This window comes from Salmo salar, chromosome ssa17, assembly GCF_905237065.1.
Source record: "Salmo salar chromosome ssa17, Ssal_v3.1, whole genome shotgun sequence".
Classification (NCBI taxonomy): Eukaryota; Metazoa; Chordata; class Actinopteri; order Salmoniformes; family Salmonidae; genus Salmo; species Salmo salar.
In genome coordinates, this window is record NC_059458.1 from 69,441,500 (window position 1) to 69,457,891 (window position 16,392).

Sequence of the window (16,392 nt, forward strand, 5' to 3'; positions counted from 1 at the left end):
TCTTGGGGGGGAGGTCTCCACTCACTAATCACTTCTACAATAGGGTTTATCTTGGGGGGGAGGTCGTAATGAGCCTACTGTACCTAGGCAATGCTCTTCAGTCCAGTACTATTATTAAGAAGAAGACTACCAGTTACTCACTCTAAGACGTCTCTGTTGAAGGGCTTCTTGCTGTTTCCCAGGAACTCTCCAATCATCTGCCTGCTCAGGCCCTTCCTCTGAAGCAGGAAGTGAGCCACACCTATGGGCGTGTCCGGGATGAAACCTCGTGAGATCAGGAACTGGAGACCCTTATCAGGGTTACTGACAGAGAAGAAGAAAGAGGAGGAGAAATTAGATATTAAAATCCACTTTATTTGGGTCAATATCATACAGTACACAAATCCTTCACATTTCATGCCCTCACATATAAAGGAGAGAGGGTAGAGACCGGCAGAGAGGGGTAGAGAGAGGAGAGAGGAGGGGGGAAGAGAGAGAAGAGGGGTGAGGGAGGAGGCTGGAGGAGATTGTTATACGTGAGACCCCTGCTTGCTAAACAAGTTCCAAAATCACCAAGACTATGAAGATAAAAAAAATCTGGTAATGGCAGTCTGGTGTGGAGGCTAGCGGTAAAACATGGTGTTAATGGGAGTGTGGTAATGACAGTCTGGTGTGGAGGCTAGTGATGATACATGGTGTTAATGGGAGTGTGGTAATGACAGTCTGGTGTGGAGGCTAGTGATGATACATGGTGTTAATGGGAGTGTGGTAATGACAGTCTGGTGTGGGGGCTAGTGATGATACATGGGGTTAATGGGAGTGTGGTAATGACAGTCTGGTGTGGAGGCTAGTAGTGATACATGGTGTTAATGGGAGTGTGGTAATGACAGTCTGGTGTGGGGGCTAGTGATGATACATGGGGTTAATGGGAGTGTGGTAATGAGTCTGGTGTGGAGGCTAGTGGTATAACATGGTGTTAATGGGAGTGTGGTAACGACAGTCTGGTGTGGAGGATAGCGGTAAAACATGGTGTTAATGGGAGTGTGGTAATGACAGTCTGGTGTGGAGACTAGTGATGATACATGGTGTTAATGGGAGTGTGGTAATGACAGTCTGGTGTGGAGGCTAGCGGTAAAACATGGTGTTAATGGGAGTGTGGTAATGACAGTCTGGTGTGGAGGCTAGTAGTGATACATGGTGTTAATGGGAGTGTGGTAATGACAGTCTGGTGTGGGGGATAGTGGTATAACATGGTGTTAATGGGAGTGTGGTAATGACAGTCTGGTGTGGAGACTAGTGATGATACATGGTGTTAATGACAGTCTGGTGTGGAGGCTAGTGATGATACATGGTGTTAATGGGAGTGTGGTAATGACAGTCTGGTGTGGAGGCTAGTGATGATACATGGTGTTAATGACAGTCTGGTGTGGAGACTAGTGATGATACATGGTGTTAATGGGAGTGTGGTAATGACAGTCTGGTGTGGAGGCTAGTGATGATACATGGTGTTAATGACAGTCTGGTGTGTAGACTAGTGATGATACATGGTGTTAATGGGAGTGTGGTAATAACAGTCTGGTGTGGAGGCTAGCGGTAAAACATGGTGTTAATGGGAGTGTGGTAATGACAGTCTGGTGTGGAGGCTAGTAGTGATACATGGTGTTAATGGGAGTGTGGTAATGACAGTCTGGTGTGGAGGATAGTGATGATACATGGTGTTAATAGGAGTGTGGTAATGACAGTCTGGTGTGGAGGCTAGTGATGATACATGGTGTTAACGACAGTCTGGTGTGGAGACTAGTGATGATACATGGTGTTAATGGGATTGTGGTAATGACAGTCTGGTGTGGAGACTAGTGATGATACATGGTGTTAATGGGATTGTGGTAATGACAGTCTGGTGTGGAGACTAGTGATGATACATGGTGTTAATGGGAGTGTGGTAATGACAGTCTGGTGTGGAGGCTAGTGGTGATACATGGTGTTAATGGGAGTGTGGTAATGACAGTCTGGTGTGGATGCTAGTGGTGATACATGGTGTTAATGACAGTCTGGTGTGAAGGCTAGTGGTGATACATGGTGTTAATGACAGTCTGGTGTGGAGGCTAGTGGTGATACATGGTGTTAATGGGAGTGTGGTGTGGAGGCTAGTGGTGATACATGGTGTTAATGACAGTCTGGTGTGGAGGCTAGTGGTGATGCATGGTGTTAATGACAGTCTGGTGTGGAGGCTAGTGATGATACATGGTGTTAATGACAGTCTGGTGTGGAGGCTAGTGGTGATACATGGTGTTAATGACAGTCTGGTGTGGAGGCTAGCGGTAAAACATGGTGTTAATGACAGTCTGGTGTGGAGGCTAGTGATGATACATGGTGTTAATGGGAGAGTGGTAATGACAGTCTGGTGTGAAGGCTAGTGATGATACATGGTGTTAATGACAGTCTGGTGTCGAAACTAGTGATGATACATGGTGTTAATGGGAGTGTGGTAATGACAGTCTGGTGTGGAGGCTAGTGATGATACATGGTGTTAATGGGAGTGTGGTAATGACAGTCTGGTGTGGAGGCTAGTGATGATACATGGTGTTAATGGGAGTGTGGTAATGACAGTCTGGTGTGGAGGCTAGTGATGATACATGGTGTTAATGACAGTCTGGTGTGGAGGCTAGTGGTGATACATGGTGTTAATGACAGTCTGGTGTGGAGGCTAGCGGTAAAACATGGTGTTAATGACAGTCTGGTGTGGAGGCTAGTGATGATACATGGTGTTAATGGGAGAGTGGTAATGACAGTCTGGTGTGAAGGCTAGTGATGATACATGGTGTTAATGACAGTCTGGTGTCGAAACTAGTGATGATACATGGTGTTAATGGGAGTGTGGTAATGACAGTCTGGTGTGGAGGCTAGTGATGATACATGGTGTTAATGGGAGTGTGGTAATGACAGTCTGGTGTGGAGGCTAGTGATGATACATGGTGTTAATGGGAGTGTGGTAATGACAGTCTGGTGTGGAGGCTAGTGATGATACATGGTGTTAATGACAGTCTGGTGTGGAGGCTAGTGGTGATACATGGTGTTAATGACAGTCTGGTGTGGAGGCTAGCGGTAAAACATGGTGTTAATGACAGTCTGGTGTGGAGGCTAGTGATGATACATGGTGTTAATGGGAGAGTGGTAATGACAGTCTGGTGTGAAGGCTAGTGATGATACATGGTGTTAATGACAGTCTGGTGTCGAAACTAGTGATGATACATGGTGTTAATGGGAGTGTGGTAATGACAGTCTGGTGTGGAGGCTAGTGATGATACATGGTGTTAATGGGAGTGTGGTAATGACAGTCTGGTGTGGAGGCTAGTGATGATACATGGTGTTAATGGGAGTGTGGTAATGACAGTCTGGTGTGGAGGCTAGTGATGATACATGGTGTTAATGACAGTCTGGTGTGGAGGCTAGCGGTAAAACATGGTGTTAATGACAGTCTGGTGTGGAGGCTAGTGATGATACATGGTGTTAATGGGAGTGTGGTAATGACAGTCTGGTGTGAAGGCTAGTGATGATACATGGTGATAATGACAGTCTGGTGTCGAAACTAGCGGTAAAACATGGTGTTAATGGGAGTGTGGTAATGACAGTCTGGTGTGGAGGCTAGTGATGATACATGGTGTTAATGACAGTCTGGTGTGGAGGCTAGCGGTAAAACATGGTGTTAATGACAGTCTGGTGTGAAGGCTAGTGATGATACATGGTGTTAATGACAGTCTGGTGTCGAAACTAGTGATGATACATGGTGTTAATGGGAGTGTGGTAATGACAGTCTGGTGTGGAGGCTAGTGATGATACATGGTGTTAATGGGAGTGTGGTAATGACAGTCTGGTGTGAAGGCTAGTGATGATACATGGTGATAATGATAGTCTGGTGTCGAAACTAGCGGTAAAACATGGTCTTAATGGGAGTGTGGTAATGACAGTCTGGTGTGGAGGCTAGTGATGATACATGGTGTTAATGACAGTCTGGTGTGGAGGCTAGCGGTAAAACATGGTGTTAATGACAGTCTGGTGTGGAGGCTAGTGATGATACATGGTGTTAATGGGAGAGTGGTAATGACAGTCTGGTGTGAAGGCTAGTGATGATACATGGTGTTAATGACAGTCTGGTGTCGAAACTAGTGATGATACATGGTGTTAATGGGAGTGTGGTAATGACAGTCTGGTGTGGAGGCTAGTGATGATACATGGTGTTAATGGGAGTGTGGTAATGACAGTCTGGTGTGGAGGCTAGTGATGATACATGGTGTTAATGGGAGTGTGGTAATGACAGTCTGGTGTGGAGGCTAGTGATGATACATGGTGTTAATGACAGTCTGGTGTGGAGGCTAGCGGTAAAACATGGTGTTAATGACAGTCTGGTGTGGAGGCTAGTGATGATACATGGTGTTAATGGGAGTGTGGTAATGACAGTCTGGTGTGAAGGCTAGTGATGATACATGGTGATAATGACAGTCTGGTGTCGAAACTAGCGGTAAAACATGGTGTTAATGGGAGTGTGGTAATGACAGTCTGGTGTGGAGGCTAGTGATGATACATGGTGTTAATGACAGTCTGGTGTGGAGGCTAGCGGTAAAACATGGTGTTAATGACAGTCTGGTGTGAAGGCTAGTGATGATACATGGTGTTAATGGGAGTGTGGTAATGACAGTCTGGTGTGGAGAATAGTGATGATACATGGTGTTAATGACAGTCTGGTGTGGAGGCTTGCGGTAAAACATGGTGTTAATAGGAGTGTGGTAATGACAGTCTGGTGTGGAGGCTAGTGATGATACATGGTGTTAATGACAGTCTGGTGTCGAAACTAGCGGTAAAACATAGTGTTAATGGGAGTGTGGTAATGACAGTCTGGTGTGGAGGCTAGTGATGATACATGGTGTTAATGGGGGTGTGGTAATGACAGTCTGGTGTGGAGGCTAGTGATGATACATGGTGTTAATGGGAGTGTGGTAATGACAGTCTGGTGTGGAGGCTAGTGATGATACATGGTGTTAATGACAGTCTGGTGTGGAGGCTAGCGGTAAAACATGGTGTTAATGGGAGTGTGGTAATGACAGTCTGGTGTGGAGGCTAGTGATGATACATGGTGTTAATGGGAGTGTGGTAATGACAGTCTGGTGTGGAGGCTAGTGATGATACATGGTGTTAATGGGAGTGTGGTAATGACAGTCTGGTGTGGAGAATAGTGATGATACATGGTGTTAATGACAGTCTGGTGTGGAGGCTAGCGGTAAAACATGGTGTTAATAGGAGTGTGGTAATGACAGTCTGGTGTGGAGGCTAGTGATGATACATGGTGTTAATGACAGTCTGGTGTCGAAACTAGTGATGATACATGGTGTTAATGGGAGTGTGGTAATGACAGTCTGGTGTGGAGGCTAGTGATGATACATGGTGTTAATGGGAGTGTGGTAATGACAGTCTGGTGTGGAGGCTAGTGATGATACATGGTGTTAATGGGAGTGTGGTAATGACAGTCTGGTGTGGAGGCTAGTGATGATACATGGTGTTAATGACAGTCTGGTGTGGAGGCTAGCGGTAAAACATGGTGTTAATGACAGTCTGGTGTGGAGGCTAGTGATGATACATGGTGTTAATGGGAGTGTGGTAATGACAGTCTGGTGTGAAGGCTAGTGATGATACATGGTGATAATGATAGTCTGGTGTCGAAACTAGCGGTAAAACATGGTGTTAATGGGAGTGTGGTAATGACAGTCTGGTGTGGAGGCTAGTGATGATACATGGTGTTAATGACAGTCTGGTGTGGAGGCTAGCGGTAAAACATGGTGTTAATGACAGTCTGGTGTGAAGGCTAGTGATGATACATGGTGTTAATGGGAGTGTGGTAATGACAGTCTGGTGTGGAGAATAGTGATGATACATTGTGTTAATGACAGTCTGGTGTGGAGGCTAGCGGTAAAACATGGTGTTAATAGGAGTGTGGTAATGACAGTCTGGTGTGGAGGCTAGTGATGATACATGGTGTTAATGACAGTCTGGTGTCGAAACTAGCGGTAAAACATAGTGTTAATGGGAGTGTGGTAATGACAGTCTGGTGTGGAGGCTAGTGATGATACATGGTGTTAATGGGGGTGTGGTAATGACAGTCTGGTGTGGAGGCTAGTGATGATACATGGTGTTAATGGGAGTGTGGTAATGACAGTCTGGTGTGGAGGCTAGTGATGATACATGGTGTTAATGACAGTCTGGTGTGGAGGCTAGCGGTAAAACATGGTGTTAATGGGAGTGTGGTAATGACAGTCTGGTGTGGAGGCTAGTGATGATACATGGTGTTAATGGGAGTGTGGTAATGACAGTCTGGTGTGGAGGCTAGTGATGATACATGGTGTTAATGGGAGTGTGGTAATGACAGTCTGGTGTGGAGAATAGTGATGATACATGGTGTTAATGACAGTCTGGTGTGGAGGCTTGCGGTAAAACATGGTGTTAATAGGAGTGTGGTAATGACAGTCTGGTGTGGAGGCTAGTGATGATACATGGTGTTAATGACAGTCTGGTGTCGAAACTAGCGGTAAAACATAGTGTTAATGGGAGTGTGGTAATGACAGTCTGGTGTGGAGGCTAGTGATGATACATGGTGTTAATGGGGGTGTGGTAATGACAGTCTGGTGTGGAGGCTAGTAGTGATACATGGTGTTAATGGGAGTGTGGTAATGACAGTCTGGTGTGAAGGCTAGTGATGATACATGGTGATAATGACAGTCTGGTGTCGAAACTAGCGGTAAAACATGGTGTTAATGGGAGTGTGGTAATGACAGTCTGGTGTGGAGGCTAGTGATGATACATGGTGTTAATGACAGTCTGGTGTGGAGGCTAGCGGTAAAACATGGTGTTAATGACAGTCTGGTGTGAAGGCTAGTGATGATACATGGTGTTAATGGGAGTGTGGTAATGACAGTCTGGTGTGGAGAATAGTGATGATACATGGTGTTAATGACAGTCTGGTGTGGAGGCTAGCGGTAAAACATGGTGTTAATAGGAGTGTGGTAATGACAGTCTGGTGTGGAGGCTAGTGATGATACATGGTGTTAATGACAGTCTGGTGTGGAGGCTAGCGGTAAAACATGGTGTTAATGGGAGTGTGGTAATGACAGTCTGGTGTGGAGGCTAGTGATGATACATGGTGTTAATGGGAGTGTGGTAATGACAGTCTGGTGTGGAGGCTAGTGATGATACATGGTGTTAATGGGAGTGTGGTAATGACAGCCTGGTGTGGAGACTAGTGATGATACATGGTGTTAATGACAGTCTGGTGTGGAGGCTAGCGGTAAAACATGGTGTTAATGGGAGTGTGGTAATGACAGTCTGGTGTGGAGGCTAGTGATGATACATGGTGTTAATGACAGTCTGGTGTGGAGGCTAGCGGTAAAACATGGTGTTAATGGGAGTGTGGTAATGACAGTCTGGTGTGGAGGCTAGTGATGATACATGGTGTTAATGGGAGTGTGGTAATGAGAGTCTGGTGTGGAGACTAGTGATGATACATGGTGTTAATGACAGTCTGGTGTGGAGGCTAGTGATGATACATGGTGTTAATGACAGTCTGGTGTGGAGGCTAGTGATGATACATGGTGTTAATGGGAGTGTGGTAATGACAGTCTGGTGTGGAGACTAGTGATGATACATGGTGTTAATGGGAGTGTGGTAATGACAATCTGGTGTGGAGGCTAGTGATGATACATGGTGTTAATGACAGTCTGGTGTGGAGGCTAGTGATGATACATGGTGTTAATGGGAGTGTGGTAATGACAGTCTGGTGTGGAGGCTAGTGATGATACATGATGTTAATGGGAGTGTGGTAATGACAGTCTGGTGTGGAGGCTAGTGACGATACATGGTGTTAATGGGAGTGTGGTAATGACAGTCTGGTGCGGAGGATAGCGGTAAAACATGGTGTTAATGGGAGTGTGGTAATGACAGTCTGGTGTGGAGGCTAGTGGTGATACATGGTGTTAATGACAGTCTGGTGTGGAGGCTAGTGATGATACATGGTGTTAATTGGAGTGTGGTAATGGCAGTCTGGTGTGGAGGCTAGCGGTAAAACACGGTGTTAATGGGAGTGTGGTAATGACAGTCTGGTGTGGAGACTAGTGGTGATACATGGTGTTAATGGGAGTGTGTTAATGACAGTCTGGTGTGGAGGCTAGCGGTAAAACATGGTGTTAATGACAGTCTGGTGTGGAGGCTAGTGGTGATACATGGTGTTAATGACAGTCTGGTGTGGAGGCTAGTGATGATACATGGTGTTAATGACAGTCTGGTGCGGAGGCTAGCGGTATAACATGGTGTAAATGAAAGTCTGGTGTTGAGGCTAGTGATGATACATGGTGTTAATGGGAGTGTGGTAATGACAGTCTGGTGTGCAGGCTAGTGATGATACATGGTGTTAATGACAGTCTGGTGTCGAAACTAGTGATGATACATGGTGTTAATGACAGTCATGTGTGGAGGCTAGTGATGATACATGGTGTTAATGGGAGTGTGGTAATGACAGTGTGGTGTGGAGTCTAGTGATGATACATGGTGTTAATGGGAGTGTGGTAATGACAGTCTGGTGTCGAAACTAGCGGTAAAACATGGTGTTAATGGGCGTGTGGTAATGACAGTCTGGTGTGGAGGCTAGTGATGATACATGGTGTTAATGACAGTCTGGTGTGGAGGCTAGCGGTAAAACATGGTGTTAATGACAGTCTGGTGTGGAGGCTAGTGATGATACATGGTGTTAATGGGAGTGTGGTAATGACAGTCTGGTGTGGAGGCTAGTGATGATACATGGTGTTAATGACAGTCTGGTGTGGAGGCTAGTGATGATACATGGTGTTAATGGGAGTGTGGTAATGGCAGTCTGGTGTGGAGGCTAGCTGTAAAACACGGTGTTAATGGGAGTGTGGTAATGACAGTCTGGTGTGGAGACTAGTGGCTAGCGGTGTTAAGCTTAGCATATGGTGGCGACCATTGCAATTATAAAACACATAGGCAGACACTCATCAAAATTAATTTCCCTTTGAGTCATAACGTTCATTAACTGTGATTAAACAGCTTGACGAACACTGTTAAACTGTAGAAGATGCTCTCCTGAATTACAATGGTGCTCTTGAACGCACAGCGTGAGGGCTCCTATGAAGTGTGTGTGTTTATGTTATAAAAGATGGTAATATGTAGGAGATGACTGTCACAGTTGTCGTAGAGAGGAGCGGACAAAAGTGCAGCGTGTGTGTCGTTCCACATTTTATTTATACTGTGAAACTATGCAATACATAAATAAACTGAATGACAAAAAACAACAAACCGTGACGCAGAGGTGAAACATACATTACTCAAAATGAATCTCCCACAAACTTAAATATGACCTCCAATTAGAGACAACGATGGGAGTTGTTGTCTCTAATTGGAGATCATCTCAAACAAAGCCCAACATAGAAATACAAAAACTAGAACAACCCAACATAGAAATAAAAAACTAGAACATAACAACATAGAAAAACTAAACTAGAAAACCCCCCTGTCACGCCCTGACCTACTCTACCATAGAAAATAACAACTTACTATGGTCAGGACGTGACAATGACAGAGTTATGGTGGTGTGTGTGTGTCTGTGTGTGTGTGTGTGTGTGTGTGTGTGTGTGTGTGTGTGTGTTTGTATGTGTGTGGAGAGGATAATACCGCTACTGCACCCTACAATCTATCCCATCCTTAGTATAGCACAGTTCACACACACACAACACAAGAAGGTACACACACACACGTGCATGCAAACACACACACACATACACGCACACACACACACATGCACGCACACATACAGTCCTCTTTTATAAAATACTAGAATGTTCTTCACACATACAGTATATATACATACACAATAATATACACACTTTCTGTATTAACACACACACACACACACACACACACACACACACACACACACACACACACACACACACACACACACACACACACACACACACACACACACACACAGCACAACAGTTACATAACACAGCCATGTCTAATGGGTTTAGTCAGGGAGAGAGAGAGAGAGAGAGAGAGAGAGCGAGAGAGAGAGAGAGAGAGAGAGAGAGTGAGAGAGAGAGAGAGAGAAAGAGAGAGAGAGTGAGAGAGAAAGAGAGAAACAGAGAGAGAGAATCAGAGAGAGAAAGCGAAAGAGAGAGAGAGAGAGAGAGAGATAGAGACAGAGAGAGAGAGCTCTGCAGCCCAGACAGACCCCAGCTGTGGTGCTGAAAGGACAACTCCCCGCTCCCTGCAGATTAACAGAGAGGCTCTGTATGAGGACAGAAGGGAGAGGTAGACAAGCATTCTACTGGGACGACTAGTCTCAGCTTAACCAAATGGTGCCTTTTTCACACACTGACAGACACAGACAGACAGATTGGATTTTACATAAACATATACACACTTTCTGCATCAAAACCCTGGTTAGCATCGATATTCAACCATGTCAATATCATTCCCCACCCTCCATCCTTCCTCCCTCGTTCCCCTCTCTGTAAAAGTGAGTTGAGGTTTATGGTCCTAACACAGATTAACGGCCAGCTCTCTCTATGGTCGATGGTCGGATAGCGCTGGTCAGGTGAACGGCCCCGACACTCATCTGTGGGGCACACCGAATAGATCTCCACACCTAGTCATTGACCTGATGCATAGACGGTGTAGTGAAAGCTTCTGCTCACCAGTAGCCATTGTGTTCTCATTTTGCTGAGGAGAACTTCACTGGAGTTCATCCACCTTCACTTATACTGTCACTGACAGAAGCTTCTCACTACTGACATGGGACGCACCACTCATCATTATCAGCTAGCTAGAGAGCTCTTGTTGCGTATGGTTGGTTGACACTTTACCACAATATAAGTTGGAGAGGGATGCGTTCAACTGTTTGTACAGTGTTAGCTGGTTTCTGACCTGAGATGTCCTTCCATTCGTTCCGGACAGACACATATTCACCACCACACACACACACACACACACACACACACACACACACACACACACACACACACACACACACACACACACACACACAGGTATAGGGTAAGTTATTGGAGAGCTCTCTCTGTGTTCCCGGCCCCAGGTTGCCGCTCTTGTGAGTTGGACAGGTTCTGATCTACTGTGTCAATTAGTCCTGACATAGCACCCGACAGCTGTAGCTCCTCACACACACACACACACACACACACACACACACACACACACACACACACACACACACACACACACACACACACACACACACACACACACACACACACTTTTCTCGCATCTTTTATTCATTAGCCACTGAGACATGTCAATTTCCGAGCGTGAGAGAGAAGAGTCTACCCATGAGGACAGCCCCACCACATTATGGACATATGACAGAGAGAATCCATTAGGACAACAGAGACAACATTATGGACATATGACAGAGAGAATCTTAGATTGGTTCCTTAGAGAAATCTGCTTTCTCTCAGCAGGACACCTATAGTTAACCTATACGATGATGTAACACAGAGCCCCAGTAGTAGCAATGTCCATGATGTGTCCTTTCTCGATCTCTCCGCCTCCCTCTCTCTCTCTCTTTCTCTCTCTCTCCGCCTCTCTTCCTCTCTCTCTCTCTCTCCCCCTCTCTCCACCTCTCTTTCGCTCTCCCTCTCTCTGTTTATCTCCGTTTATCATGCTATTGTCCATCTGTACTTATCAACAGAAGGTCAGCTATCATATTCTATCCTCACTTCAGGTGAAAACTCCATCAGTCCCTCTCCACCTCAAATCCCTATCTGCTCTCTCCAACCCTACCTCCTTTATGGCTAGTAGTGCAGACCATGTGCTGAGAGACAAGCGCACACACGCACGCACGCACGCACGCGCACACACACACACACACACACACACACACACACACACACACACACACACACACACACACACACACACACACACACACACACACACCACTTATTACCTCACCTGCCTCTCTCCACTCTCTCTTTAGTTCTCTGTGCGGGGTAGTGCAGACCACCTGCTGTGACACAGACCCAGACACAGCCCTCTCCCTCCACCTGGCCTGAGCCGCCGCGCTGCATTAAGGGGATAAGAGACAGGCTCCCTTCACCATCTCTCTTAATTATCTGTTATGGGACTCAACTCACCCACCCCAACTCCCCTTTAAACTCTCCTCGCCACTCCTCCTTCCTCACCCATAAACTGCTCAAAAAGCCAAATGTTCAAATGTCTCCCCTTCTAGATGGGGGAGGCAGAAAGAGGCGGGAGAGGGAGGGGTGCAGGGAGCAGGGAGAGGCTGTCTTAGCCCAGAGCACACCAAGGCCTGCTTAGGATGCAAGAGGTGCACAGCTCAGGAATTAGAGGGAGGATATGAAACTGCTGGAACTAATAAACCAGATTTTTTCTATTTTTTTCTACCCTTTCCTTCCCTCTCTCTCTCTCTCTCCCTCTATCCCCCTCTCTCCCTGTCAGCATGCCATCCGGTTTTTATTTTTCAAGTTGAGTGATCATCAGTGGAAAGGGTTGGGGGGTGGAGGAGTGTGGATATTATGAGGTTTGGATTTGTCACTGCCAGAAAACTTTCCTCAAAGTCAAAGAGAAAAATCTTGAAGTGCCACAATGGCTGCTTTTCAAAAACACAATCGGTATAAAAGAGCACTTTTTTTTAGATATTTACCATATGTGTGGATTATTCGCTGCCTTTCATGACAAACAAATGACAAATGCAGTAGGAGGCTGGCAGATGTAGACATGCAAACCCATACTTGCTCTGTTACCAATGCCGGTTGGCAATAGCACAATGAAAAGGTTACGAAATCGCTGAAATCCAAATCTATTCCTGAGACCACTGCTTTCTATTCACAGCTCGTTAGTGTATACAAACAGGATTTTAAGCATATTATCTCTTCCTACCATAGTATATATATAAACAGGATATTAACCATATTATCTCTTCCTACCATAGTGTATATATAAACAGGATATTAAGCATATTATCTCTTCCTACCATAGTGTATATATAAACAGGATATTAACCATATTAGCTCTTCCTACCATAGTGTATATATAAACAGGATATTAACCATATTAGCTCTTCCTACCATAGTGTATATATAAACAGGATATTAGCCAGATTAGCTCTTCCTACCATAGTATATATATAAACAGGATGTTAACCATATTAGCTCTTCCTACCATAGTATATATATAAACAGGATATTAACCATAATATCTCCTCCTAAGACAGTCTACACAGACAGGATATTAGCCAGGTTTGCTCTTCCTACCATAGTGTATACATAAACAGGATATTAACAATATTAGCTCGTCCTACCATAGGGTATACATAAACAGGATATCAACTATATTAGATCTTCCTAAGATAGTCTATACAGACAGGATATTAGCCAGGTTAGCCAAATTAGATTTCCTTAGCATAATACACGAGATACTACTAGCCAGGTTAGCTGAATTAGCTCAACAAACCATAACTCTGTATTTGAGGGGAGAGTGAGATAAGGACAACATAAAAAGGGATGCGCCTTCTGTCAATGACATAACTTATCTGTATTTTTTAGAAACTGAACTGTTGGTTAGGGGCTCGTAAGTAAGTATTTCACTGTAAGGTATACCTGTTGTATTCGGCGCATGTGACTAATACAATTAGATTTCACTTGATTTGATAACTAAGATTAAATTCCCTGGTTTTCCAGAAATCCTGGTTGGAGGATTCTGAATTTCCTGCTTATTCCTTCCTGATTCCGGGATCCTCCAACCATGCTTTCAGGAAACTAGGGAATTTATTGAAAGTTCATTTTTAGAAATACTTTTTTGAGAGAGTGTTAGTGTCACGTCCTGACCAGTAAAAGGGGTTATTTGTTATTGTAGTTTGGTCAGGGCGTGGCAGGGGGTGTTTGGTTTGTGTGTTTCGGGGTTTTTGGTTGTTAGTTGTGTGTGTTTTCACTTGTGTTTGTGGGTGGGTGTTTCCTGTATAGTCTGTGCACCTTACGGGACTGTTTTCGTCGTTTGTTTTTGTTTAAGTGTTTTTTCCTTCAATAAATAAGAAGATGATCAATATACCCGCTGCATTTTGGTCCACTCATTACGATGACCGTTACAGAACCACCCACCAAAGAAGGACCAAGCAGCGGAGGAAGGAGCAGCAGGAGAGCTACTTGGAGTCGTGGACATGGGAGGAAATATTAGATGGAAAGGGACCCTGGAGGCAGGCTGGGGAGTACCGGCGACCGAAGGAGGAGCTGGAGGAAGCTAAGAGGGAATGACGGAGGTATGAGGCATTATATCCTCCATTTCAGGAGGAGAGGAGGCAGCCCCCCAAAAAACTTTTGGGGGGGCTTACGGGGAGTTTAGTTGAGTCAGGGTGGAGCCCTGACCTAACTTCCCGGGCATACAGGAGAGAGCCGTGGAGAAAAAGGGAGCCAGTCAAGGAATCAAGCGAGGAGCTTGACGCAAGATTCCAGAGAGAGGTACTGGCGGAAAGGGCACGAAGGGGCACCTGTGTTTACTATGGGGAGCGACGGATCAAGCAAGCACCATGTTATGCGGAGATACGCACGGTATCGCCAATACGCGTACACAGCCCGGTGCGCTTGGTGAAAGCTCCTCACAGGTGTCATGCTAGAGCTAGCATCGAGCCAGGACCGGTGATGCAAGTTGCAAGCATCAGACCGCCGGTGAGGGTTCATGGCCCAGTGTATCCTGTTCCTGCTCCTTGTACTCTTCCTCCAGTGCGTCAGCCCAGTCCAGAACGTCCTGTTCCTGCTCCTCGCACTAGCCCTGAGGTGCGTGTTACTAGTCTGGTGCCTCCAAAGCCAGCCCCACGCACTAGGTCTCTAGTGTGCCTGCCCAGCCCAGTACGTCCTTGTTCCTGCTCCTCGCACTAGCCCTGTGGTGCATGTCAATAGTCTGGCGCCTCCAAAGCCAGCCCCATGCATCAGGTCTCTAGTGCGCCTACCCAGCCCAGTACGTCCTGTTCCTGCTCCTCGCACTAGCCCTGTGATGCGTGTCAGTAGTCTGGCGCGTCCAAAGCCAGCCCCACGCATCAGGCCTCTAGTGCACCTGCCCAGCCCAGTACGTCCTGTTCCTGCTCCTCGCACTAGCCCTGTGGTGCGGGTTACTAGTCTGGCGCCTCCTAAGCCAGCCCCACGCATCAGGCCTACAGTGCACAGTCCCCGTCCAGAGCTTCCGGCGACAGTTCCCCGTCCAGAGCTTCCGGCGACAGTTCCCCGTCCAGAGCTTCCGGCGACAGTTCCCCATCCAGTGCTTCCGGCGACGCCCACAGTCCGGAACCGACAGAGACAGCCCACGGTCCGGAACCGGCAGAGACGGCCCATGGTCCGGAACCGGCAGAGACGGCCCACGGTCCGGAACCGGCAGAGACGGCCCACGGTCCGGAGCCTGCAGAGACAGCCCACAGTCCGGAGCCTGCAGAGACGGAGACCGACAGAGATGGCCCACAGTCCGGAACCGACAGAGACGGCCCACGGTCCGGAACCGGCAAAGACGGCCCACGGTCCGGAGCCTGCAGAGACGGCCCACGGTCCGGCGCCTGCAGAGATGGCCCACAGTCCAGCGCCTGCAGCGACGCTCCTCAGCCCTGAGTCTCCAGCGACGCTCCTCAGCCCTGAGTCTCCAGCGACGCTCCTCAGCCCTGAGTCTCCAGCGACGCACCTCAGCCCGAGGTCTCCAGCGACGCACCTCAGCCCGAGGTCTCCAGCGACGCACCTCAGCCCGAGGTCTCCAGCGACGCACCTCAGCCCGAGGTCTCCAGCGACGCACCTCAGCCCGAGGTCTCTAGCGACGCACCTCAGCCCGAGGTCTCCAGCGACGCACTTCAGCCCGAGGTCTTCAGCGACGCACCTCAGCCCGAGGTCTCTAGCGACGCACCTCAGCCCGAGGACTTCAGCGACGCACTTCAGCCCGAGGTCTTCAGTGACGCACCTCAGCCCGAGGTCTCCAGCGACGCACCTCAGCCCAGAGCCTTCAGCAGTGGTCTACAGCCCTGAGCCTTCAGAGGGGGTGGGCAGGTTAGAATGGGGACTAAGGCCGGAGCCAGAGCCACCTCGGTGGTTGGAGGATTGGGGGGGGGGTGTAGCACGGGAGCCGTCCTTGACGGTGGCCACCCTCCCTTCCCTCCCTTTAAGTTTGGGGTTATTTTTGTGGGGTTTTTGTGTTTAGGTGCATTCGGGGTCTGCACATTTGGGGGGGGGGGGGGGTACTGTCACGTTCTGACCAGTAAAAGGGGTTATTTGTTATTGTACTTTGGTCAGGGCGTGTCAGGGGTTTTTTGGTTTATGTTCTAGATTATCTATTTCTATGTGTTTATCT

General features: G+C 47.2%; 1 protein-coding gene across 5 annotated transcripts in view; it reads right to left on the minus strand.

The window, feature by feature from the left end:
• LOC106592487 (IQ motif and SEC7 domain-containing protein 3) overlaps positions 1-16,392 on the minus strand; it is a 294,872-nt gene that overhangs the window by 121,574 nt on the left and 156,906 nt on the right. For all 5 annotated transcript variants that reach the window (XM_045700042.1, XM_045700047.1, XM_045700045.1 and 2 more), the window contains one exon: positions 142-303. In XM_045700042.1, coding sequence (XP_045555998.1) covers positions 142-303 — 162 coding nt within the window. The remainder of the gene's footprint in view (positions 1-141; positions 304-16,392) is intronic.